This window comes from Fusarium vanettenii (assembly GCF_000151355.1).
Source record: "Fusarium vanettenii 77-13-4 chromosome 12 genomic scaffold NECHAsca_41_chr12_2_0, whole genome shotgun sequence".
Classification (NCBI taxonomy): Eukaryota; Fungi; Ascomycota; class Sordariomycetes; order Hypocreales; family Nectriaceae; genus Fusarium; species Fusarium vanettenii.
Window position 1 is genome coordinate 161,585 of NW_003315846.1, and position 25,035 is coordinate 186,619.

Here is a 25,035-nt window from a genome sequence, read left to right on the forward strand (position 1 = left end):
TCTGAGATGCCATGGTGATTTCGGGTTTTCGGAATAGGGCTGTGAGGGTGAGGACAATGGTTGCTTGGCACTTGGACAATGAGGAGACATTTGAGATATATACAGGAAGTCTGCATGAGATTACTAATTTCTTGATTATTAATGCGTCATTCAAGCCTGATTGTCTATGGCAATGGATCAACCATCTCAAGCTCAATTCGTCTACCTATGATCTGACTGCGTCAGCACCGGCAGCTAATCATGCCGGCTTAACCGCGTTGTTTACGCGACACGTACCAGGACCCAAGGGTTAATGGCGAATGCTTGGTGATGACCTCACTTTTTCGTTCTGAGCCTAGCGTTTGGCCGATTTTGGACGCGTTTCATAGATGTCGATTATCTTGCCTTTGCACCGGGATGGTTGGCGACACTAATTAACGATGAACATGACGGGCGAAGATGAAAAGAACTGGCGAGTGTGGGGACGGAAAAGTCGCAAATAGAAACAAAATGCCGGAGGCTAGATTCATCAAAGATTGGAGGCCTTCCCCGCTTTCTGAGTATCTATAAGTCACAGGCCTCTTTCCACGTACTTATGTGTCTATGTAACTATAGATATAATGTCAATTATTGCCTCAATTGTCCTTGCATGGCTCGCTGTCAGTCGAGTCTCTGCCTTGTCTCGCACAGAAGCTCAGTCTATCACTTGGGGACCATGCCCTGAAACTCTGCCTGCCCCAGGCTTGTAATGTGCCAAACTCCTCGTTCCTCTGGACTGGGACAATCCGGATGGTGAAAAGATTGAGCTGGGTATGGCCATGCTGCCTGCTCAAGACCCCCAAAACCGCATTGGCAACCTTTTCATTAACCCCGGCGGCCCTGGCTGCCTCCAAAGAGGTCTCGGATATCGGACTTGGTACAAACGGTTACACGGGTGATCAGATAAAGAGACGGTTTTATATTATTGGCCTTGACCCTAGGGGCGTTGGTCTTAGCACCCGTGTTCAATGCGACCTTGATCTCTGAAACCGGCGAATTCCTTTGTTCCCGACTAACGAGGAGCCATTTCGCCGTATGGTTCAATTTTGTCAAGAGGTGAGCGCAAACTGTCTGAATATGACTGGTCCTCTCATGGATCATCTAGATACGATCCAGGTTGTCAAGGACCTGGAGGCGGTGCGTGCTGCACTTGGGAACGAAAAGATGAACTGGCTGGGCATGTCATATGGCACCATGATTGACACCCAATATGTATACCTCTATCTCAAGAATATCCGCTCATGATTCTAGACAGTAACCTTCAGCACTATCAGGATGAAGCTTCCATGCTGCTAAGCGAAGCGACGACCTATGAGACAACACTCAAGAGATTCTTCAACTGGTTCGAGACAGGCAATAAGCCAACTTGCGTGCTGTCAGGACGTAATGTAGAAAATATTGGCAAGATATTCTTGTTAAAGCAGCCAAGAAGCCCATCCCGGCACCTGGGTGCGGCACAATTTGCCGGTCAAACGTCAACGCCAAGGAGATTCGCTTTGGAGCACAGGTTCTCTTATTCAAAGCTTCAGCTTGGTAGACACTCGACTCAGCCCTTTAAAGTAAGCACTCCCAAGCAGTTGATCTGGATGAGTACTAACATTGAGCTCTGCAGATGCTACTGAGGGCGACGCGACTGCACTGTCCACATACCTTGCGACGGGCGATGCTTTCGGCGACTCAATGCTCTTCACCTTCTTGGCAACAACTTGCAACGACTTCCCTACGGAGGCCGAGGCCTTTGCGGATCTCTGGGTCAAGCAGATTGAAGCTTCTGTCTTCGCTCCCTTGACTGGAGGCGCATCCGCCACCTACATGGTCCAGAGTGCTTGTATCGGTTGGAAGCACAAGAACAGAAATCGTCCAAAGATGGTTAAAATCAGGGGAACACCAAAGGTTCTTGTCGTGAATGGAATCTACGATCCGTCTACGTCATACGCTTGGGCCATGGGAGTTTCGAGACAGTTTGGCGAGTTTGGTGTGTTGTTGACCAGGAACGGCGCAGGGCATATTTCGTACCATATTGGAGGGGAGACATCTAGAGCTATGGATAGATATCTAGTGAACCTAACGGTGCCGGCGCCTGGGACTGTTTTTGACTCGTAGCTGGGCAATACATGTATATTACCCTAAGCCTTCTTCATTTTCACGGGAAAGAATTGCACCATTGCAAAGTGTAATTAGGCCACCACTTCTCATACAAGCAATGGCGGCTGGAGTTGTATCTACTGTGTTCTTCTCTACTGCGCTCCAGCCTCTGACGGTCCATACAGACCTTCCTGAAGAATCAGCGCGGACTTGGCTGTAGGCTTGGTGGAGACGGCCTCTCGCTTCTGTATCAGATGCACAGAACCCCATCGCAGCAATTCTCCAAAGGTTCCTGGGGCACTATCCTTGCCGTCGTTCTCATCCCAAAGGGTTCCTAGCGCAGCAGCATGGGTGAGTCCCTTTCCGTGCGTGACCTTCTGCCAACTAGCCGACCTCAACAGCAGCCACACCAAGTTGTAAGCCTCCTTGTAGTCCGCCGTCTCTGGGTCCGAATCGACTCGGAGGTTAAACAGCTCATACAACCGTGCACCAGAGCCAAAGCCAACGGCGTCCTCAGCAGCCCAGTTCTCATGACGGGCATCAATGCCGAGGATGTTCTCCTGCCAGTACTTTGAACCATTGAACCCATCACCGGCGTCCTCCAGCATGGCCAACCGGCGCCAGCACATGACTTGCGACACGTACTCAAGGACATGCTGAGGTCCAATCTTGAAGTCCCAGGGCCAGTCTGCGGCTTCGCTGAAATCGATGTCCTTTACAAAGGCGAGAGCAGGGTTCGCACTAATGCCTTCGTAGTTGTTTCGGCCCTCCCAAAGATGCAAGAACAGCTTATGCCTGTACGTTTGTTAATGGGTGCCAATCGAGGTGGTTGAGCTTGAGACTTACCATCTTTCAATGAAGGGATTGCCTTTCCTGGACGCAGTGAAGTGATTGGCAATTGTCTGCCCATACATGAGAGGCACAGCCACTTCAATCGGTGATTTGGGATCCATGATAAGATCCCAGCACACACGATCCATACTTCGAAGTAGGACACACCCAACATCTATGGCCACACCGCCATGCCCAAAGAGTAGAGCTCCTCTGAGAAAGTCCATAGAGTGTGGACCAACATAAGGTCCGTCCATGGTCCCTTTCACAAAGGTATCGGGTAACAGGTCTTGACTGGCAAACTTCAAGGCATGATTTGGCGAGTCGGGCACGACGTCAAGGACGCGGACAGTCCATGAAGGACCACAGATACGAACCCAATCAGCGACGTTGCGCTGGCACCAAGAGGGCATAGCATCGAGACCAGCATGCCAAAAAGCCCAGATGTTCTTCTCGGAAGTGACAGGCTTATACTGATTGAGCTCGGCAAGGATGTCCTTGGTGGAGCGGGTATCGGGCTTGTCAACGAGTTCAAGTTCAGAGGTGAACTCTTCAGGGATGGAGTAAGTTGCCATGATGAATGATTGTGAGTTAAAGAAGAGAGATTGTTGGAAGTTGATACAGAGAAATGGAGATATGCCTTGAGCTCTTTATACCTTTTGTCTGAGTCTTCTTATATCTCAAGGTCAAGCCGATCACCGCGCGGCGTAGCACTCCTTGTGGCGACTGACCAGGGATGTCAGCACTTTGCCAGAATGGGACGAATATACGCAAAGTGGATCATTTTGATGGCTCCTGGCGTCTTTATCAGCGTATCGTATCTCACAATGCTGACGAAATCGCTGGTCTTCTCCAGGTACTGTATGTGGCTGTGGTATAGGTGATCCTCCTGGACTGTCAATCCTTACCGGTTAGTAATAGTCCCGCAACCTGGAGAATACGCTCAACTGGCATATCAATGCAAGTAATTTCTCGGCATCTTCGGAATGCGTAAGGACCCCTTTCCTTGAAAGTGATTGCTCGATTTTAAGGTTCCAGACTGACGTGAGACCACGGTAACATCATCAACTCGGAAGCCATTGATACTGGCTAAGGAATTTGCACGCTGACAGTAGCAAGTCTTGGATACAAGTCTGATGCAAGTTGATGAATCCTGGAAGCGTGTTTGCAAGTCTTTTTTGGAGAAGGACAAAATTGGCCAAGCTCTATCAACACAAGAACAACCACAAAACTCCCGCTCATACTCCATCACATCTATGAAACTGCAAGTACTCTATGACTTGGCCTTCATTGGGTCCGCGGCAAGGCTAGTTATCAAGCACAAATTTGAGGTCCTGAAAAGAATTAGTATTGGTATCCGGATGCGTGCCCAGTAGTCCTTACGTCAAGCCCTTGATTCTGGGTGTCTTCAGTGCGGCTATCTAGCGAGAACTTGGCGAGACCGCTTTTCTTCTTCTGAAGAGCGGCAATGTTCTGGTGTAAATGTTAGCACTGGCTTGGTAGACAGAATTAGAGCCATACCTCCTCCACTGTGTTTTGTACGATGTATTTCACAATCGTCACCTTGCGTTTCTGCCCGATGCGGAGGGCTCTTCCGATAGCTTGCTGCTCAACCGAAGGATTCCACTGTGGTTCCACGATATGGACACGGTCAGCTGCCGTCAGCGTGAGTCTGGCTAAATTAGCATCAAGTTATCCAACTTGGTGAGAGTGATTGTACCCAACGGCCCCCGTTTCAATGGACAACAACAGCACAGGAATGCTGTTCTCAGGGTCAAATTGAAAATCTTTGAGTCGCTCTGTGCGATCAGAGATGCTGACTCGCCCGTCGATTCGGCGACATTGAATTCCATTCTCAGTAAGCATTCGCTCAAGAAGGTCCAGGGTCGATCGCCAAGCCGTGAAAACTATGCTGTATGTCTGTAAGATCTTGTCCTGGGGATGGATTGAGGGATAAAAAACGTACTTTTTGGAACCAGGAAGCGAGCTTGTAACATTTTGAATCACTGTGGAGAGCTTGGCAGAGTTACCAAATAAACCATCCCCTGGCCCAGGAGTTGCAGGGCTAGATACCCGGCTCGGAGAACCCGTGGCAGACAATGAAGGTGCCGGGGAGAGCGACGACTCCTGCCTCATCGATGGAGCAAGTGTCTTTCTGTTTGAGGTTTTCAGAGCCCGGGAGCATTCAGGACACGTCTCGAGGCCGTCAAGGAACGTCGATGTTTCTTTGGAGTCTCCACAACAGAACTCGCAGAGGGCCTCGTCTCGAGAGGAAACGTGAATGCTGCCATGGTTGCAGAGTCTGCGAAGCTTCATGGTGGTGGTGAAGAGGATGGTGTAATTGCTGGCCTTGGACTTCTTGCTGACAATGTCATCGAATTGTTGTTGACAGTCAGCGAGGATTCCTCGGTAGAGCTCCATCTCTTTTGGTGTAAGCGCGATTTTGACCTCGGTCGTTTCGTAAGGGGGAAGATGTAGGTAGGCCTCCCCTCGGCGGAGGCAAACGGTTCTGAGGAGGATCCTGAGATTTCGAAAACCGGTGTGAGGGTCTTCCCTTAGCGGATCAACAATATGTTTATCGAAAAAGGAAGCGCCATCAAAGGGTTGAAACCGAAGAAACTTGAGGAGGGAGCGCAAGTCATCGAGGGAATTCTGAATTGGAGTACCCGTTAAGCACCATCTTCGGCTTGCTTGAAGACTGTGGATGGCCTTGAACCTCTGCGTTGAGTGGTTTCGGACATAATGAGCTATCAGATGTTAGAGGGGTAAATTGAAGATCTAAGTTTGTAAGAAATAGAGGCTCTTGACTGTTCTTACCTTCGTCAAGCACAATTCTAAACCAAGCAATGTCCTGGAGGACTCGGCGGCCTTTTGAATCGGCGAGAAGAGTTGGGTAGGTTGTCAAAACAATGTCATAGTTGGAAAGTTCTTCAGTGGCCTTAGCACGATCGTCACCATGGAATATTGCGGTTTTCAAGGCTCCTGGTTTCAGATGTCTTGAGTGCAGCGCAGTTAGATATCATTCCGTAGTGGCATGGGGACACTCACTTCTCAATCTCGGTTCGCCACACATTTAAAACTTCTGTAGAAGGAGATGAGTCTGGTACCACGAAGAGAGAAGAGGGCCAAACATCAACGTACGATGTGAAGTTGCAACAATCAAGGTTGCCCTCGTTGGCATAGGAGACGTCGAGCTAAGGCTCATCTCAAAATCTAGAGCAGCTGGTTTCGAACAAGCAATAGCCGCTAAGCTCGTCAATGTTTTGCCAAGTCCCATGACATCAGCAATGATGCCACCTAGACACGACTCGGGGGAGTTTGAGAAGAACCTGGCCATGTCTCATTAGTTATGTGAACCGATGAATTGATAGGCACAAGGCCTTACTGTGGCCCAACCAAACCCCGGATATCCAACATGGCTGAATGGCAAAAGCTGGAATCTTCTCTCTTCATTATGAATTTGACGCCATCTTTCTGGTGACTGCACACCTTAGTACCCCTGCATTTGTGAGAGGGAAGTCAAATACCTCTTCAGCGGGGTCAAGATAAGCCCATGTTCGATTTCACGACCTTCGTTGGTAGGAAGGGTTGATGCGCAATCGAGAGAGTCCAAAAGACGGCTGAGTTCTTCACTGGCTTGTGAAGACTTGGGATCCGTTTTCGCCGGACCAACATGTGCTCTCATGTCAGCTAGTTCTTCGTCAAAGCAGAAGTAATGGGGATTGATATATCTGACGCCGGATTCGAGGAAACAAGGATGCTGGAGGTAGGCAGATGCGGCTGCAAGTGCATCTCCCACCGCATCGATCAGATCCTCGGGCCCCAGAATGTTAACAGAAATGTCGATGATGCGCTTCTTTCCGCTGGCCCGGCCAAGGGTTGAGATCGGACAAATAGCCCCGAATGTGACATTTGAGAACTTCTCCAGTGATCTGAGTTGTTTCGCCCTAATCTGATCCAGAATGCCGATTTCTTGCCCACCACTGAGGGCCAAGTGGTAGTTGTCCTTGCCCGGAACGAGGTTGAAGACATGGAAACGGTTCCATGGGAGATGGAAATTCTTTGGTATGGCGGTAGCATCGATTTGTGCCTTGGCGTCACATATCTTCAAAGTGATGTGGTTAGAGACTGATCTGTAGCCTTACAGAGAGGAAGACGTGGCTTTGCGTGTTCCAGTAGGCCCTAAAATGAGAGACTACGTACAGCACCGTAGCAGATATCCTCGCAGGGACCTGGTGACAGCAAGTCTACCATGGCCACATCGTCGTCTCGGCGGCACACCCTGTGAGCACAAAATTGTTGCTGGTAAGTTTTGTGGCAGATTTCTCAACCACTGCCTTCGGGCACTCACCCAGTAGCATCTTCGGCGTTGATTCGAGCTCTCTTGGAGCTTGCTGGGACGCCAAAGCCGCCGAAGTTCTCCTGTACAATGTCATGGTACGTTCTTTTGCATGGGTTCGGCATCTTCAGGCGCCAACGGATAAAGAAAGGTGGAAATGCCGAAGGGAAAAAACGGTGACGAGACTCAATGCCATCCCCCGACGTGCATGGCTTATTTTCAACCCCCTGAGAGCCTTGTGGTGCACCTACATGTGGCGCAGGGGCTGTACAAAGGCTTTGCTGACTTGGCATGCATCATTTTGGCCAATCATTTTGAGGCTGCTCTGGTTCAGCGCCGCCTCCATTCGTGTAACTCGAACATTGATCATAAGGATGCCACGTCAAGCCAAACTCCTCTTTCTCACCTTAACTCTCTACACACCTCTTCTATGAAGAGAAACATTCTTTTACGGTGAAACACCTTCGACATAACGCATTATAATCACTTGGATTCACGAGAACTTGGGGTTTGATTTCAACGCCATCAAATCAGGCTCCGGTTTTCCCCGATGGCCGCCAACGCGAAGGATGGGTTCACGAGGGCCCTGGACGGCTTCCGAACAACCCTCACTCCGCAGCAGCAGAAAGACTTCTCTTTCAACACCCTTCAGGATGTCCAGGCCAGGATTCAGAGCATACAGGCTCGATACGGCCCCGAGAAGAAATTTCGGAACATGAAGCGACTCTCCAAGTTTCTGGATGGAATGAAACAAGTCGAAGAACTTGTTACCATCTTTCTCAACGTCCATGAAGTCGTGGCCTTTGTTTGGGTATGAAGTCTCCGTCTTGCTTCAACATTGTGATGAGTCACTAACATGCCATTAGGGCCCCATCAAATTCGCATTGATGGTATCTGTAACCCATCCCCGAGAATGCCACATTGGTGCTAATAACAGGCAAATAGATTGCGAGCAACCGACTTGAAACCCTCGAGCTATTGCTTGATACATATGTCGAAATCGGAGAAGTCATCCCCAGCCTGGGCCAGTACGAACAGATGTTTAAGAGTTATCCCTATCTTAGGGAGGTTCTTGAGCGTTGTTTTCACGATATACTCGAATTTCACAAAGAAGCTCTCGACGTTTTTTCAACGACAGGTGAATCCTCCTTACTTCCACTGGGATTAGCCGGCTACTAACAAGAATCAGGTTGGAAGAGATACTTCGATTGTGCTTGGAATACGTTCAAGACACGCTGCAAGCCCATAATTGACAGCCTCAAGCGTCACCGAACTCTTTTGTCTGACGAGAAGCTCACTGCTGCTGTCATCGAAGTTCAAGAAGGCCGCCGTGAGACTCAGGACTTTCGCGAGATGGTGGAGGCAAGATTCAGCAACATTTCAAGGCAACTCGAAGCAGACTTAGAGAAGAGGTCCAGAAAGGATATCGAGGAGAGGAAAGATTCCCTATTGCAGGCACGGCGCATCATCTCCTCACAACTATCCCCCGGAAACTACGAAGATGATCAGCGATCTGCTTTCTCTCAGTTTTTCTCATCTCCTTCGGGAGACTGGGTGCTCCACGAACCAAGATTCCAAGAGTGGCTTCAATCTTCTAACGGCCAGGTCCTCTACCTCCATGGGATGCCAGGAGCAGGTTGGTAGACCTGGGACTGCAAGGCGGAGGGGTTGGTACTGACATATTGTTAGGCAAAACCACTCTGACTTCAGGTGTTGTCAACTACTTGCAGTCTCAAAAAGACACGCTGAAGGGGCCAATTCTCTACTTTTATTTCAAAAGCCGCCAAGAGGACAAGAGGTCGATGGGCGGCATGCTTCGTGCCCTTCTTAAGCAGCTCATCCACCAAGAAGACAGTGCTGCTGACTATGTACGCGAAAGGTGGTCTTCAGCGAGCGAGTCTGACTTGACGTCTCTCCCTGTGCTTCAAGAGTTGGTACAGGATTGTCTTGCTACCCAACAAGGAGGAACCATCGTCCTAGATGGACTTGATGAGTGTCAAGATGAAAGGAGTACCTGCCAAGAGCCTCGAATGATTATTGACTGGCTTCATCAAAATCTCATCTCGGAGGCTCGATTGCACGGCTACCCTATCCGAGTCTTGTTATCTAGCCAACATGTCGACTTTCTAGAAAAGGAGTTGACTGAATACCCCAGCATCAGGTTGGATCAAAATGCGGGACATCTTCACAACCTCCGGGCATACGCCAAGTCCAAGGCGTCCGGGATTCAAGAGAGGTTCTTCCTGACAGACTCTAAGCGGGATAGCATTACTGAGAAGGTTTCGGCTTTATCAAATGGTCAGTTTAAAGCTTACATAGGGACAAGAACACAATGGCTGACATTCCAGCAGGGTTTTTCCTATATGCAAGAGTTGTACTGGACAATCTCATGGAACAAGGTTCCCAGAGTGAACTTGACGAAGAACTCGATACGCAAAACTTCCCAGAGGACCTCGAAGCCGCGTAAGCCTCTTGACGACCCTTGAATGACACTGGTGCTGACAACTCGACAAATAGCTATGAACGTGTTGTCATTCGCGTTCTTCACCATGGAAGCAGGTCCAAAAAGGCAGCCGCATTGAAAATTCTTGGTTGGATGACATGTGCAGCCAGGCCACTACACTGGAGAGAGATTCAATCTCTGTTTTGCATTGACCCAGAACGTGGTGAATGCATTCCCGGGCGCTGGCGTGTGGATAGTTGCAGGGATCTTTGCAGCTCACTTGTCGAAGAAGACCTACCCGATCAAGAGAAAGGAGAAGTACGAGAGCCAGTTGTAAGGCTTGTTCACAACACTGCAGGAGGGTAAGCCAGTGTCTTTCCATGGCAAGGATATTGTCTTCTAACCATCGCCTATTCACAACAGTTATCTTGTCCATACTGGGTGCATCAATCTACTAGACGCACATGCTAGCATGGCACTGTTCTGCTCGCAGTATCTGGCATCCCAACCATTTCAAGATGGTCCACGAGCCGAAACTATCCAAGAATTCGCCAAAACCGGGTACTACGGCTTACTGGATTATGCCGTGACATCATGGACCCATCACCTTGCCCTCGTTTCCAAAGATTCATCTTCACTCCAGGCCGACACACTCTCAAATCTTACTTCTCGGATAACATGCACACTCGAATCTTACGAGATTCCCTACCGCGGATCGTCTGGGGATGAGGTCACTTTGCAGAGCATTGAAGAAATGCTCAAGGCGTTCCTCGTCAACGGCAGGAAGTGCCCGTTTGAGAGCCGGATTTCGACCATCCGGAATGCTATAGAATCCATTCACCTTTCAGACCTGGCCGACGACGCAAGATCCATCTTTCTCAGACTCAACGGGGCGTCTTGCTTCAAATGCCCAAAACGAGACTGTCACAACTTCAGAGTTGGGTTTTCAAGTTGGAAGAACCGAGGTGATCACGTCAAACGCCACGAGAGGCTTTTTAGGTGCTCGGATGGAAGCTGCTATCGTGCCATGGTTGGCTTTCCGTCTCTGTCTGATCTTCAGAGTCATACACGACGAAGCCATCCTACGCCTGTCCCCTCGGCTTTGTTTTCGAACCCAAGGGCAACTAGACCCCGGGACATCTTTGATGCTTGTACCAAAGGAGACTTGGAGCAAGTAAGGGCTTATGTTGAACAAGGGGTCGATGCCAATGCGCCAAGTAAGCCCAGAGGTAAATGGACACCTTTTCGATTGGCAGCGAAACACAGACAACACCACATTTGCCAGTTTCTGATTGAGACAGGGGCTGTGCAAGCCCTTGGGCAGGACCATCGATCAGCTTTGAGTTGTGCCATGGGGGAAGATGATCACGAGCTTGTTCCTCTGATTGTCCATGCTGCTACTGCGGAAACAAAAGCGCGTTTCGTGGAGGGTGGAGAGCTCAGTTGGAGGATTGACACTTTTCTGGTCGGAAGGGCCGTTGATGATGGCCAGATGCTTCAAGCTCTCCTCTCCCTGTGTGACCTGATCCCAGCCGAAAGTTTTCCGGACTCATTAAGGCCAGAAAAGTTACTCTACAACGCCATTCGGGGGTCGGACTCAGTCTCCAATTTCGAGGTCATCCTGAACTGGGCTACGTCATACGGCCCAAAACTCGGCTTGATAGATGCCACGCCTGACTGTCATTCGATAACCGAGAAGCGCTATGCTCTGATCACGAAGAGATACGAGGATAATGATTCTCTCTTACATCTTGCAAGCTTCTTTGGAAGGGTTTCTATCACGCGCCATCTACTGCATCAATTGAGGCAGCCAGATATTACCGCAACGAACGCCAATGGCAACACACCCTTGCATGAACTGGCCCGTATCATATGGCCTGCCAGGGTACAAGACATGGCAACACTCCTAGTCGAGGCAGACAATGGTGCCACTGCAAATATGGAAAACAACAATGGCCAGCTCCCGATCCACATTGCCTGCGAAAATAGGCAAGAGAGAACGGCGGTGGTTCTTGCCAGCCATACCCATGATCTCGACTCGGGGGACTCGGAAGGCAACACTGTACTCATCTACGCCGTGAAGACAAACATGACCCAAGCAGTAGAGGCACTTCTTGAGACAAAACGCGTAGACGTTTGCAGGCTGAATCACAATGGGGAGACAGCCTCCGACTTGGCGCTTCAGCAAAAGGATACCGCCATACTCCAGTTATTGCACGCATATCATCACGCGGCTGTTCCTCGGAAAGACCCAACAGAACTTTTTGGGAAAGACCCTTACAAATATTGCATCAGAACTCAACAACGGGAGCTGTTGGCGCGCATTGAGGAGCTCTTGGGCCCTGACATGTACGACGCATGGTCTAGACTTACATCTCCAGTCCCATCATCTATCACAGCCAACAATGTACAACGCTTTCTCTCATCCGACTGTTTTCTCACAGTAAAGGCCTTCTTGTCATCTGGGAAACTCTACTATCCTGAAAGTGAGCTGGGCGATCTGTGGAAGCGAGTCGAGAGGGACGAGGATGACGAGCTTCGGGCATTGGTGCTTCTTCAGGGGGAGTTTCCTCAAGATGTCTGGAAAAGGGAGTTGCCTTTGGTGAAGAAGCTTTTGCAGGACGGGTCCCCTGATTCTTTTCTGATGAGGCTTATAAAGATTGATTGGTATGCCCACCAAGTCCTCATTAGCCAGGCCGAAGCCCAGGAGTGTGAGGAGCTGTTGGAGTTATTGCCACCACCACAGGATGAATGAATCGCAGGGATGTTTCTTGTTTCCGAGTCAGCCTAACAATGAATTCAACTTCTACTGTGAGTGAAGCTGAATGCTCGAAAAACAATTCTGGCCTGAGTGTGAGGATGTTTTGACCCGCATGGGATAAGTTGCTAACTTTCCCATATAAATAATCTTGTCTCGTATGAGGCGACGTTGAAAAATTGAGTCCCAGAATTGGTTCCGTGTATTTCAGTGCAGACAAGAGTGACTGAGTGGCGTCTGGTTTCAATCTGCGAGGATTGTTTGTAGGGTGGATTTGAGATTGAGGCCAACTCTGGCGACCACACGGCAAGATGCAGGCAACAAGCTAGGGTTAATACAAGCACATATGTGCGCGGGTACCATAGTAGAGGACGTTGTAACCGAGCTTCCTGCTCATCGGTGTTCATAATGAGGCGAGACAGCCGAGGAACTAACGTAGCCGAAGGCTCATTAAACAATTGCTGCCTTGTTCTCAAACCTGCAGCCGCACTAAGCTATGATGCACTTTGCCAGCCCAATTGTACAGTTCCACTGTTGAGTTGAGGTGGTTAGCTGCAAGGTTGCAGTGCAGATTCGAAGGAGGACCGAGCGTAGGTCGGTGACCAAACCCTCCTCCATCTATCGTTGTAGTCGGATCTGATGGGTCTTGGTGATTCACCATGTAGATCATTCTCAGGGCGCTCGCCGTCGTCATTGTAATTTGAGCCCCGGATCGATTTCCTTCCATCACTCACCATTCGTGTGAGCGGGTGCGGGCTTGTTGTGGCCACTAAGGCCTCTGTGTGGTCGGCTGACCGCCTGTTGCTGTCTGCCTTGTTGGTGCAGTCATCCAGGCTGTGTCTCGATGTGTTCCGATGCGGACACCTGCGATTCGCTACATGCATGCAGGATATTGGATGTATTAGATTCATTACTTGGGCTGTGCAAAGACTCGTGGGGCTATGAAAATGCAGATCAAATATGCCTACTTGTGTTGGAGTCTGCTCATCACATCCATCTTTAGAAATGGTCTCTACGCTAATTAGCTTTGATCAAGTCGAGTCGCAAAGGCACACGAGTATAAAGGTTTCTTGAGTCTATGTACAATTTGTCCCCTGACTTACCCTCATTGAAGGCCACCTGCTCTGGAGCCAATATGGCGACATCATCACTTGATGACATCGGACCAGGCAATACAGATCACGGCATCAACAAGCTTTGTGACACATGCCAGTCCGCATTTCTGGAAGCCCTGAATAAGTATGACACATTCAAGGAAATGTACAGGAACTGTGATGGCTCCAAGCTTCTTGTTCTAAACAGCTTGGCTGAGCAGACGTGTACACACCACAAGTCCTTCCAGGAGCTGAAGGCAGCCGCAAGTTCCGGGTGCCATTTGTGTAGCCTCATAGAACTTTACTGCAGGGGGACACGCCTTGACTCGAACTTGCCCCTTGTTCTAAAGTTCGACCTTAGAAGCGAGCGGAGGTACGCTTTTGGTGTCAAAGTGAAGGAAAAGCACATCAAGATCAAGCTAGGTTTGAAGAGTAACTATAATCTCACTCCAGATTGCCATGTGGTAGCTAACAAACCAAAGCAGGTTTTTGTAGCGTCCAACAAGCTAGGGCGTATTACAATTCTGAAGGAGGCATCCCGGCAGGTGTTTTCGACATGATTGGAGACTGGCTGAAACATTGCAAAACTGGCCATCCAAAATGCAGTGACGGCTCGACCACGCGGATGCCGACCAGACTTGTCGAAGTTGGCACACACGACGCGCCCACCATTCGTCTCCGAAGGAGCCATGGTATCCACGAGCCATACCTGACTTTGAGTCACTGTTGGGGTGATACCAATATCAAGAAGAGAATTACCGAAGGAGACTTCGATATGCCACTTGAGCAGCTGCCGCGAACGTTCCAAGACGCTGTCATGGTTACTCGGAGACTAGGCTTCGGCTACCTTTGGATTGACTCGCTGTGTATAATCCAGGGTGACGAGACTGACTGGGAGCACGAAAGTGCCAACATGGCAAGTGTGTATGCTAATGGCACGTTGAACCTCGCGGCCAGCTATTCTACAGACAGCCATGGAGGGTTGATGTTAGAACGCGATCAACTCCAAGTCACTTCATTCTACTGGGAGCACGAGTCCGAACCCGTTTTGTCTGGTCGTGCTGATGGCTCGTGGATGGAGGATGGAAAGGTTTGCTGGACTTTTGACCCTCAGTCGGAATTCGAGACACTGGGGACAGGAAGCATTCTCCCACTTCTCAGCAGGGGCTGGGTCTTGCAAGAAAATGTGCTTTCTCCAAGAACATTGCACTTCCTACCAGGCGAAATTATCTGGGAATGTCGGGGAGTGTTGGCAAGAGAATCTTGCTATTACGGAAATCAGCCCTCGTCTGGACCATCACGCGAGTTCAGTGGCGAGGTTTCCTGGTCAGACATTCCAGTCATCCAGAATGGGCTCAAGCCTTTCTCTCAACATCCTTTCAGCAACACGCGCCCGGATGCGAGCGAGCAGTGGGGACAGGGGACAGCGAGCTCCGCAAGTTCCCCGGAAACCCAACACAAACCCTATCGGTCGTGGTACGAGCTTGTTACGCAATATTGTCAAAAAGACCTGACGAAGGCTCAAGACAGATTCCCGGCTATCTGGGCATTAGCCGAGCGGTTCTAACAGATGACTGGCGACGAATACTGCTGGCCTTTGGCGGAATGATATTCTGACTGGATTGTTGTTCAAGAGATTCCAATCACGACCATCTAAGCCCCATGCCAGCCTGGGCTTAAGCACCCCGTCCTGGTCTTGGGCCGCTATCGAAAGCAGAGTCGAGTTTGAGTACAAATCCTCGCCATCCTCCGCCACCCTATCGAACTCACCCCAGCTCTCAGATGCACAAATTTAGAGTATCCTTCTGACTCCACCAGAGTCCGTGCCTGTTCCTATGGGTCGTACGGCTCAAGCGGAACTCAAAATCCGTACCTATACGCGACAGATGGTTGGCCATGATCTCAATAGCAACCCATCGCCTGCAGAAAGAGCCTCTGAAATCCTAGGGATTTCATGGGTGGGTGTCGATGTAAGCCGCATATATGAGGATCTGGAGAGAGAATATGAATTTGGTCCAGGGCGAATGTCTCTTGAAACACCTGGTGAAACTTTAATGTTATCCTTGCTTGGATTGAGCCCTAAGGATAAATGGATTGGATCTAGGGCACAAGAACGCTACGGGCAAGGACGGCGAATACCGAAAATGTACTCATATGAAGGCACCGATTGCTACTTTGGTTGGTCCGGAACACGGCACAAGGAATCAGCGTTTTGGGAGCAGCAGCGAAAGGAGATCCAGAGGAGGCAGAAGAACAAGATTCTGGATCATTCGGGTTTCGAGCTAGACTTTGATTCCCTGACATTGGCGTCTCGCTACGAAGGAAAGCCTGTTCCCTGTTTGCACATTCGGGGGACGTCTGGTTTGTTGGTTGAGCTTGATGCCACCTCACAAAAGTACCGCAGGATTGGAGTGTACAGGCGAGATTCCTCCCACCGGGGAGATGATTTAAGTGAGTGGGAAGAAAAGATTGTAACACTTATTTAGAGATTTTTCAAGATGCTCTACCTCCCTTGTTTAGTATTATAAATTGACTGATGTGAATCAGGCGCCGAATATATGGTAGCATTGTAGGGGAGATGACATTCCTGAGAATATTCCAGGCGTCTCTGCCATTGAATGGCGCCTTTTTGAAGTGTTTAACCGAAACTATCCCGAAGCCCTTGACCAATACAATTCCTTCCCTTCACTCACAATCTCATCCTTTCATGCCTCCTTGTTCAGTTCAAGGACGGATGACAGAATGTCGATGGATGACCCTAATCTCCCAAATGAGGTATATTAGCTTTGCATTCAGTTTGCGAGTGGTGATTGCTAATCGCTCATAGATGTGCGATGATTCTTTAGGCGGTGGAGCCGCTTTCCCATCCTTTTCTATGCTTGAATTATCGCAGTCCGACTTCGGCGTGGAGTATGCATTCATGTACAACTGTGTTCGAGTATATGTCATCATCCTGTCCCAAGATTTGGAGGGAGAAGGTTCGATTCTGAACGAGTTCGACAATTTCAGGATCAACCTCGACGACCCTGATACTCTGTTCCAGTTCGAGGAATGGATCCTCGGCCATCTCCAACCTTTCCTCGACAAAGAGGCTCCGACACCCTTTCGTCAAGAACCCATGAGTCTTCTTCAGTACTTTTCTCCTCGAACTTTTGCTTTCAAACTTGTAAACAATGAAGGTCAACTTGACGCCATGGAACTGGATTATGACCCCGCTGTCAACGGCGACTCGAGCCCCAAGACTCACATTGTTGATGTGCCGGCCTCTTCACCCCAGCTCCGTGGTCACCAATCAAAGGACGGCGTGGTCTTGCGTTCTGAATTACCTTCCGTTCCCCTCATCGCCGCCTCAGAACTCGTCCGGGCCGAAAATTCGGGGGGCGAAGAGATTAGCGACATACCCAGAAAGGTTCAGCGACGCTCAGAGCCTGACCATCCTCTTTTCTTCAAAGCCGGCCTAATGGATCATGGTCATTTAAGAGAGATGGAGCTGCTCGGCAAGATCACCAACAGCGGAAGATTCGAGTCACCTTGGAAGACATCGAAGCTCGTTGGACTCGTTGTGTGGGATGATGATCTCAATTGTCTGATGGGTCTATTAATGGAATACATTGACGGGAAAACTCTTCGAGATCGGTCAAGAGATGCTCCCGAGGCGTTGAAGAAGAAGTGGATTGATCAGGTTGAGGCGACGCTAAGACGACTTCATGAGGTCGGCATCGTCTGGGGCGATGTGAAGCCTGACAATGTCATGATTGATGCAAGTGAGGACGCGGTGCTGGTCGATTTTGGGGGAGGGTATACCCCCGAGTATATTCCTCATGAGCTGCAACAGACCCCACAAGGTGATTTGATTGGACTGGATCACATGAGAGCTGCTATGGGTGTATGCTGGGAAGCCCGAACCTCTGAATATGAATACCTCAGCTTTTGCAATCTCAGAATGAAGTGCACGAGATTTCTTTAAAAATACACACAACTTGGTGATTTTACTCTTATAACATAATAACTTTAATGATTAGAGACGCTTCAAATACAAGAGAATGAGCAACCCTGATAACTGAAAGGGCATAGAGACTTGAAAGGTGAAGGCACGATTTATACGCGACTATTAGTGCTAGAAAAAAAGAGGCAGCAAGAGAGTGTGTAGAGATCTAGTCTAACAACTTTGGAGAAAGAAATTGAAATGACAAAAAGAGTATGTCCATGCCGGGACGTGTTGTTTCATGTCGGCCGTAGGAAAGAGAGTCCTGTCAGTCGCCGCCTTTACCACTAACCTACACCAGAAGACACGTCGCTCCATCATCAAACCACGTACCAGTCATGCCAGTGAATACCACACCATATCGTCTACTGAGGACGCAAGGCAGTCTTCTGCGACTCGCTCCATCGGCCGTGAATGTACTGCCGAGCAGTCTTTCCCCAGAAGGCAACGGGAACTGCCAGAGCACCGAGGAAGAGTATCAAACCCCCAATCAACATTGTCGGGGCCATGACCTCGTTATCCTGAACCCATCCCATAATAGCGGAACCGATGCCAAAGCTGACCATGTTGCCTGTAAAAAGCTGAACGGCGAGAGCAGCCGCTGCCCATTGGGGGAAAGCCTCGGTGATCCAGAGTGTAAAGGCCACATTTCCTGTCAGGTAGCTAAAGATGCTGATGCCGGAAGCAACGTAAAGCCAGATTGGTTTCCAGTTATTGTTGATCGCGACTCCGTTGAGTATCACGCTGACCAAACCAGACACAACAGGCATAGCAAAGGCAGGCAAGTAGATCTCTGCATGACGAATACCACCTGATCGCAGTGAATAGTAGCGAGTGAACCAGGAAGCAAGAGGACCGCTGGCAGGGAATGCCAAAATTGAACCGATTAACCCAGCAATGCCGATACCGACTCCCTTGGTTTGCGGATCCAGGTCCCAGAGTCCCGCTAGGACAGCTGGTTGAGAAATGTTCAAAAAGATGATGCCGCTCAAGTTGACGCCCGTGAGTAGAGCAACCCAGAAGGTGAGGGGATTGAGGATGCACAGAACCATCTGCATGTAAGTTACACCCATGGCCTTGAAGTTGGTTCCAGGCGCTCGGCTAACACCGAATCTCGCCCAGAAGCTTCGCTTTGGCGGGACATCTGGAAGTGGTCTTTCTGAGCCGTAACTCTCGACATCCTCCCAGTCATCGTAAACCCTGACCTTTTCCGAGCTGCTCTGCACGAGTACGCGACCATCGAGAGCAACTGGGGGCCTCTCAAAGTAGGTCTCGGGAACAAGGAATATGACCAAGGCGAGGGCAACCAGACAAGGCGCGGACCATACGTTGTAGATCGAACGCCAGTTCTTGCATACGTCCGCTATGAATGGTAGAACGAGGACGCTTAGTTTGATGAACCCCGAGCCGACACACCAGAACAGGGACAGCGCATTAGGCCGTTCATGAATGAAGGTGCCATCGATGATCATCAGTGTGCACTAGAAAGGTCAGACACGATGCGCTCGAGAGATGAGTTACACTTACCATGCCAACTGATGTTCCCACAGCCAGTGCCTGAAAGCAAAGAGAGACTATCAACTCTTCAAAGCTCCCGGCTGCTCCAGCCCAGAAAGTGGATATGCTGGTGAGGGTAGCTGCACAAAGCAACACGGGTCGTCGTCCGAGAGCAGTAGAAAGTGGAATGCTGATGAGGTATCCCAAGCCAGTAAAGAGCGTCATTGCCGAAGAAAGAGGCTGAGTGTTTCGCTACAGATGAATTAACCTCGGCTGCTTGGAGTGAGAGACTTTTCTCATACGTCTCCAAACTCATCCTTAATCGCCAACATGAGTAGCCCAGGAAGGTTAACCTCAAACGAGGCAACGACAGAGTAAAACTGGAGGGCAATGAATGCAAGAACCCGTTTGGAAGGGCGCCATGTTAGAGGGTCTCGGTGCGAGGTGCTTGGGATCGGTAGTTTGAGGACCCTTCCAGCCGAGGAAACAAAGAATACGCTGCCCGCAGCGTGAAGAGATTCGCGAGGCGACTTGGATGGTCCTTCGAGAGAACTCATGGTGTTGATGGTATCCGCATGACACTGAAAATAGACGTTGAATCCACAACCGGGAGACGAGCTGGTTTTATGATACCATCAACTTGGGCCCTGATTCTCTTAAAGTTTATAAAAGTTCCGTCAACAAACCCCGCGGGCGCCGCGGCACGCTCTAAGCCATACTGAATCGGACCTGGCACTCAGTGGCTTTGAGAGCCCACGTAACACTGCAATCAATCAGCGGGCGCCGTTGAGAGTTGGCGTCCCGGCAGCGCGTCACTCCATTGGCGCTGTATTTATTTAAACTTTTCTAGGCTTGCCTCTAGAAGTTGGATCGCCAGGGGCCTCTCGCTTGGAGTGTTAGTGCCGCTGCAGAGAACTTCGAATGACAAGGATTCCCGGCCGTTGAAGCCCAATGGGCGAGGCGAGGGAAGGGCCAGGAACCGTTGAAGGTTTACCCCAAAGACAAGGCTGTCCCTCTTTCGGTAAAGTCGGAATGAAACCAAGGGTCCTGGTGCGTGGGTGACATTACGGTAGCTGCGGTGCTTCTGCAGGCGAGACACAGTGGTGAAACCCATCTGCCGAGGCTTGCTTTTGCGAACCGGGACATGCCATCAAGGTAGGTTGAAGCTATTCTTGAGCTCGTTTTTGAGGCGTCAAGCCGTCGGTCCGGATCGTAAAATGAGGCACGCCATGATCTGCGGTGGCTTCCAAATCAGCATGAAGTCTCAATATAGCCAGCCTTGCATCCCCGTCCGGCATTTGAATACTTAATTTGGAATACATGCATCCATCTGGCACATGATGTGACTGAAACCGGGGAACCTGGTTCGAAAGTCATGGCTGTGCAATCAAAGCGAAACCCCTAGCTCGGCATCTACCGGTTGGGATGACGTCTTTGCTTAACAAGCAACACGGAGTCTGTGACGAGAAGGAGTTAGCGTGCATGTCCCGTCAAACAGTGGTGAGTGATGGATAGAGTTGTTTACACGTTGCAGGTCCTGCAGCTTCTGTTTGATCCTTTGCTCAGCTCAGCCTTGATGCTACCTATATTCGTCTCAGAGCATGGCTTCTTGTTTCTCATTCCATCTGCCGACCTCTTGTCCATCCTTGATGCTCATCTTCCCCGTATTGCAGTGCAAGGACCATTTCCCAGACAAGCTTTTTGACGAAAAAAGAAAATGCCTCGGTAATCGCGAGCTCCACCAGGAGGAGGAGTTGGGTTTCAAGTGATCAACAGCATTCGGAAGTCCGGATGATACCTTGCAACCCGACAACACGCTCAATTCACCGTGTGACCGTGCAACAATTTGCTCATTTGTGATAGAAACGGTCTCCGCTTGCCGAGCCGTGCCGCTCCGGTGGCGTCTGTGTGCCGATGTGCGAGCCGTCCGCGCGGGTTTGACGCTCGGCCTTCTAACGAGACACGGTGTATGACTACCAGGAAACTCTATCATTCTATATGTTTCACTGCCTCATCCTCATACTAGACTTGGCCTCTGATTTCAGCTCCTGGTGATCTGATGGGTTGCACTCACGCGTCACGCGTGGCTTCATGTCGGCAATGACCTTGGGTTGCTCTCCATAGCGGCCCGAAACCGCCGTTAACTACCGATCAAAAGCAAGAAATTATAGCAAGGTCTAGGGCCATAACGTAGAGGGCAATAAAAGTGCTTTTTTCGTAGTGGTGTATGGTTTAGGTGGAGGGATCCATGAGGTTGCAATGTGCCCAAAGATGAGACAAGACGGGACAGACACGGCTCAACGAGACACTAAGCGTGAGTGTAGTATTTGGTGTGCTATATGCAGTCTAATGCATGTTGCTCTCACTCATACGGGACTAAAGAAGATATGCCCCTTAAAGTGATTTCTTGTCAGGATGCACGACTACCCTACATCACAGCGTAGCAAATCCGAGCTCATAAGTAAAGCCGATGACGACCTTGACAAACTCGGCAACATGACCAAAGTTGACAGTGCTGATGGTGTCCTGAGCAGAGTGGATGTAAGGGCTGCTGTCATCAAAGGTTGACTCAAAGACAAATGCCGAGGGATAGCCGACTCTGGTGGCAGAGGCGTGGTCGGAGCATCCATAACCACACTTGGTGTCGACAGCGGGAAGAGTAGAGTACTTTGATCTGTTAGAAAATCCTAGTTGTTCATCTCATTGGTTTACTCACAGCGGTAATGATCTTCTTGGTGAACGCAGTCAAGGAAGCGTCAACGTTGTCGGTGATGACGCCGATAACCTGTCTGGACCCTGGCTTGACATAACCAGTCATGTCCTGGTTAAGCATGGCCCTGACATCACGGCTCTCGCGGATGTACTGCTGGAAAATGGCACCACTACCAAGCAGACCGGCCTCTTCACCAGCATACCAGTGGAACTCGATAGTGTTCTCGGCCTGGTTCGATGCGACGCGAGAGTCGGTCAGCAAGACGCGGAAAGCCTCGAGGATAGTGGCAGAGCCAGATCCATCATCATCTGCAGCTTGTTAGAACCTTTCTATCTCTTGACCGAGGATACTTACCAGCACCAGGAGCACGGCCCGAGGCACGGTTTGAGAGGTTGACAGAGTCCTGATGAGCACCGACAACAATAGTCTTGGCGCTCTTGCCAGGAATGGTAGCAATGATGCTAGGCTGTCTCCACGAATGCGTAAAAGTCTTGACGTTCACATTGGTAGCTCCGCTGGCGCTGATGATGGCCTGGACTTGACCCAAGAGCCACTCAGCAGACTGCTGGCCGTAAGAAGCCGTGTAGTATCTGTTCTGAAAGGTGGAAAACGTGGTGAGGAAGTCACGAAGTCTAGTCTGGCTCAGCTTGGGGAGAAGAGCGTTGACGGCAGTCTGTTGCGAGACAGCGGTGGGGAAATCGGCGAGAACTTGGAGGCTGATGGGGGGCTCTTCGTCGAGATCACTGATGTCGATGAAGTGCTTGTGTTCCTATAAAAGTTAGCTAAAGAAGTGAAGGACAGAATGGTAGACTCACTGCCCTGAGCGCCCACTTCTCCTCCTCAGTGACGGTTCGAATGTCATCGGGACCGAGCTGGATCTTGTACAGCTGCGGCGCTGGACGCGGGACCGCGACAGCGCTTGACAGGCCGACAAGGGCCGCCAATGCGAGAGACAGATGCATGATGATTGTAGAGCGAATGATCCAGAAATGCCAAGTCTTGGGACGAGTATTGCCTGGCGATCACTCGAAACCGTAGCAGGGAGGCATTTTATACTTGTTCCTTGTGAATCACGATTCTTGCTTAGGAAGGCAACTCATAGTAGACGAATTAATCGTCATCATCATCCGACTCGGCTTGCTACACGTATCCGGCAGGAGGAACATTAAGCATACTACATGCCACCGTCACATCACAGCTACGGGATTGCAAAAGATCCCACTGACGCAATACCAAAGATGAACCACACAAGCTACCTCACCTTCCAGAACGATGCTTTATGCCGCGGGATTGTTGATAGCGTTGCATTGCGGGCCGCATCGGCATGGGCCTATTCGGGCAGGTCGAGAAGATTCACGGGGACTTTGGGGGATCTTGGCATTGTAGCGGGGTTTGATCGACCTAGTTGGATGATCAATGCAAATTGATCAGACTATGTCACTTTAAGATACTAATCGATGGGCGATTCTCGATTAAGCATGTGGTATTCTCCGACCAAAGTGGACTGTTTGTCTGGAGTGAAACAGACTAGCCACCATATCCCCGGCGCTTGTAGCGATAAGCTTATAGATTTTTCTTGGCTTTCTTTGAATGTTCTATTTCAAACTCGACCGGCATTGTCAATGCCCGATGCCTCGTGATTTGCCCGTGGAGCGTAGTAGTGGCACTGTGCTTACCAGTGTATGGATACTCGCATTACTTAGACGAACAGCCATTGTTGGAAGGTCCGAGATAATGATACGAAGCATAATTCTTGAAATTGCGATTCTATTTTCCATTTACCGTAACCTGCGCCTAGCCCAGTAGTGGACCTCTCTTGACCGGTTCCAACTTCTCAAACGCCTCAGGCGTGGGCAACTCGAACTGATTCCACCTCTCGATTCCATATCTCAACCAGTGAGCGTAAGTTCCCTCAACATCATCACTTCCCACATTCTTCCTCCACAAACTTCCCAGTGTTTCTCCAAGAACCTGCACGATCAAACCGTGGGCCAACTTGAAGCCGAAACTTCTGGACAGGCAGTTTTCCACAATCTCTCTAGCCAACTTCTGATCATCCGATTCCGGCTGCCCGGGTTCAGGGAGCTTGAGACTCATCAGTTCAAACGCCCTGGGGCCATTCCAGCTTGTGTATTCGTTGATGAGCTGGCTTCCGACCATGTACTCGGGAGCAAAGATCTTTGTTGAAGTGTACTCCGGTCCATCCCAACCTCGTTCTTCGTCGACAGTGCTCATGACCATAGTGATGACCTGGCCCTGAATGATATAGTCGGTAAGACGCCGACTGATCTCCTCGTGTCCGGCAGCAGTAAAGGTCTCTCCCAGTAAGGGAATTACCTTGATGAGCGGATGTTTGTATAGACCCTCGGTATTGGTCTTTCCCTCCCACAGCTTCAGCAGCAGGCTATGGCAAGCTTGCCAAAAAGCGTTTTCGGGAAGACTGGCGATAAAATAGTTCAACAAGCTGTAGCTTCGAGGGCCGTCAGCGTTGTATGATAGCACTTCGTATGGGCTGTCGGCATTTGCGACGGTTTCGTTCCACAGTCTGTCGAGATCTCCGATCTGCATGAACCCAACATCCGTGTAGACGCCGCCATATCGTACCAGTAGAGGGAATCGGACTAGATCGGAGTAATGCTGCTTGGCAAATTCGCCGTCGAGAGTCCCATTTTTGAAAGCTTCAGGCACAACAGTCGGATCCTCCAGATCGATCCAGTTGCCAATGTAACCAGCAGATTTCGGATCGAGGTCAACAACGCGGATCTCCCATCCCTTCTTTGACAAGCGACGATGCCAAGCGCGAACATTGCGCTTGGCGTATGGATGCAAATTTTCATATCTAGAGTTCCAGAAGAACCAGATGTTTTTAGGCGATGTGACGGGACGGAGACTGTTGATGGTGTCATCTACCTCGGCGTCCGATCGGAGATCTATTTCATCATCGGGGATAGCGTAGACGCCTTTGGGGATTGAATAATGGGGATATGGTGGCATCGTGAGGTCAGGTAAGTGCTGAATTAGGTGTGAAGTGAATAAACTGCCTATTAACCGTGAATTTGTGCTGTTTCTGTCGTGATAGAAGAGCCGCTGGATGTCTCGCTATTTGTATACATCGCGTGTTCCTATTGCGGTTAGCGTACGATGATTCATTGTGCGTCATGCTAAATCGGTGCCTAGTGCGTGCGTGTACACAGGTGATGCAAGAGATGAAGGTGTTGGTTTGGACTCATTCCACAACATATGAGTCAATAGAGTTCAAATCATCTTATCAA

At 49.9% G+C, this 25,035-nt stretch overlaps 9 protein-coding genes across 9 annotated transcripts; 4 read left to right on the plus strand and 5 right to left on the minus strand.

The window, feature by feature from the left end:
- Positions 1-1,095: 1,095 nt before the first annotated feature.
- NECHADRAFT_87232 (uncharacterized protein) lies at positions 1,096-2,121 on the plus strand (the record flags this gene model as incomplete). Its single annotated transcript, XM_003041739.1, has 3 exons — positions 1,096-1,230; positions 1,293-1,551; positions 1,631-2,121. The coding sequence occupies 3 exons, from the start codon at positions 1,096-1,098 to the stop codon at positions 2,119-2,121; spliced, it is 885 nt and encodes a 294-aa protein (XP_003041785.1).
- A 134-nt stretch (positions 2,122-2,255) lies between these two features.
- Positions 2,256-3,509, minus strand: NECHADRAFT_53144 (uncharacterized protein; the record flags this gene model as incomplete). The annotated part of the gene is made up of 2 exons (XM_003041796.1): positions 2,256-2,816; positions 3,027-3,509. The coding sequence occupies 2 exons, from the start codon at positions 3,507-3,509 to the stop codon at positions 2,256-2,258; spliced, it is 1,044 nt and encodes a 347-aa protein (XP_003041842.1).
- A 934-nt stretch (positions 3,510-4,443) lies between these two features.
- CHR2111 (uncharacterized protein) lies at positions 4,444-6,898 on the minus strand (the record flags this gene model as incomplete). The annotated part of the gene is made up of 7 exons (XM_003041797.1): positions 4,444-4,606; positions 4,655-4,854; positions 4,897-5,681; positions 5,752-5,930; positions 6,072-6,273; positions 6,336-6,433; positions 6,462-6,898. Coding segments are annotated over 7 exons (2,064 nt in total), but the record flags the coding sequence as incomplete, so codon positions are not given.
- A 914-nt stretch (positions 6,899-7,812) lies between these two features.
- NECHADRAFT_102084 (uncharacterized protein) lies at positions 7,813-12,656 on the plus strand. Its single transcript, XM_003041740.1, has 8 exons — positions 7,813-8,084; positions 8,140-8,163; positions 8,219-8,411; positions 8,463-8,909; positions 8,984-9,571; positions 9,625-9,736; positions 9,791-10,078; positions 10,140-12,656. The coding sequence occupies exons 1-8, from the start codon at positions 7,824-7,826 to the stop codon at positions 12,469-12,471; spliced, it is 4,245 nt and encodes a 1,414-aa protein (XP_003041786.1). The 5' UTR covers positions 7,813-7,823; the 3' UTR covers positions 12,472-12,656.
- Positions 12,657-14,124: 1,468 nt separating this feature from the next.
- On the plus strand, positions 14,125-14,541 carry NECHADRAFT_53134 (uncharacterized protein; the record flags this gene model as incomplete). Its single annotated transcript, XM_003041741.1, has 1 exon — positions 14,125-14,541. A coding segment is annotated over one exon (417 nt), but the record flags the coding sequence as incomplete, so codon positions are not given.
- A 1,171-nt stretch (positions 14,542-15,712) lies between these two features.
- On the plus strand, positions 15,713-17,632 carry NECHADRAFT_87237 (uncharacterized protein; the record flags this gene model as incomplete). Its single annotated transcript, XM_003041742.1, has 4 exons — positions 15,713-15,963; positions 16,142-16,343; positions 16,396-17,454; positions 17,591-17,632. 4 exons carry the CDS (start codon positions 15,713-15,715, stop codon positions 17,630-17,632), a joined length of 1,554 nt encoding a protein of 517 aa, XP_003041788.1.
- Positions 17,633-17,918: 286 nt separating this feature from the next.
- Positions 17,919-19,607, minus strand: NECHADRAFT_97551 (uncharacterized protein; the record flags this gene model as incomplete). Its single annotated transcript, XM_003041798.1, has 3 exons — positions 17,919-19,034; positions 19,081-19,302; positions 19,353-19,607. 3 exons carry the CDS (start codon positions 19,605-19,607, stop codon positions 17,919-17,921), a joined length of 1,593 nt encoding a protein of 530 aa, XP_003041844.1.
- A 1,876-nt stretch (positions 19,608-21,483) lies between these two features.
- Positions 21,484-22,725, minus strand: NECHADRAFT_97552 (uncharacterized protein; the record flags this gene model as incomplete). The annotated part of the gene is made up of 4 exons (XM_003041799.1): positions 21,484-21,717; positions 21,767-22,071; positions 22,118-22,532; positions 22,579-22,725. 4 exons carry the CDS (start codon positions 22,723-22,725, stop codon positions 21,484-21,486), a joined length of 1,101 nt encoding a protein of 366 aa, XP_003041845.1.
- Positions 22,726-23,557: 832 nt separating this feature from the next.
- NECHADRAFT_53107 (uncharacterized protein) lies at positions 23,558-24,757 on the minus strand (the record flags this gene model as incomplete). Its single annotated transcript, XM_003041800.1, has 1 exon — positions 23,558-24,757. One exon carries the CDS (start codon positions 24,755-24,757, stop codon positions 23,558-23,560), a length of 1,200 nt encoding a protein of 399 aa, XP_003041846.1.
- Positions 24,758-25,035: the final 278 nt, after the last annotated feature.

Excerpts from the sequence above, each read along its gene's own strand:
- NECHADRAFT_102084 (XM_003041740.1), top strand. The coding sequence starts at position 7,824 with ATGGCCGCCAACGCGAAGGATGGGTTCACGAGGGCCCTGGACGGCTTC. Across the intron at positions 8,164-8,218 it reads CCATCAAATTCGCATTGATG|ATTGCGAGCAACCGACTTGA; the intron begins GTATCTGTAACC and ends ACAGGCAAATAG. Across the intron at positions 9,737-9,790 it reads CCAGAGGACCTCGAAGCCGC|CTATGAACGTGTTGTCATTC; the intron begins GTAAGCCTCTTG and ends CTCGACAAATAG.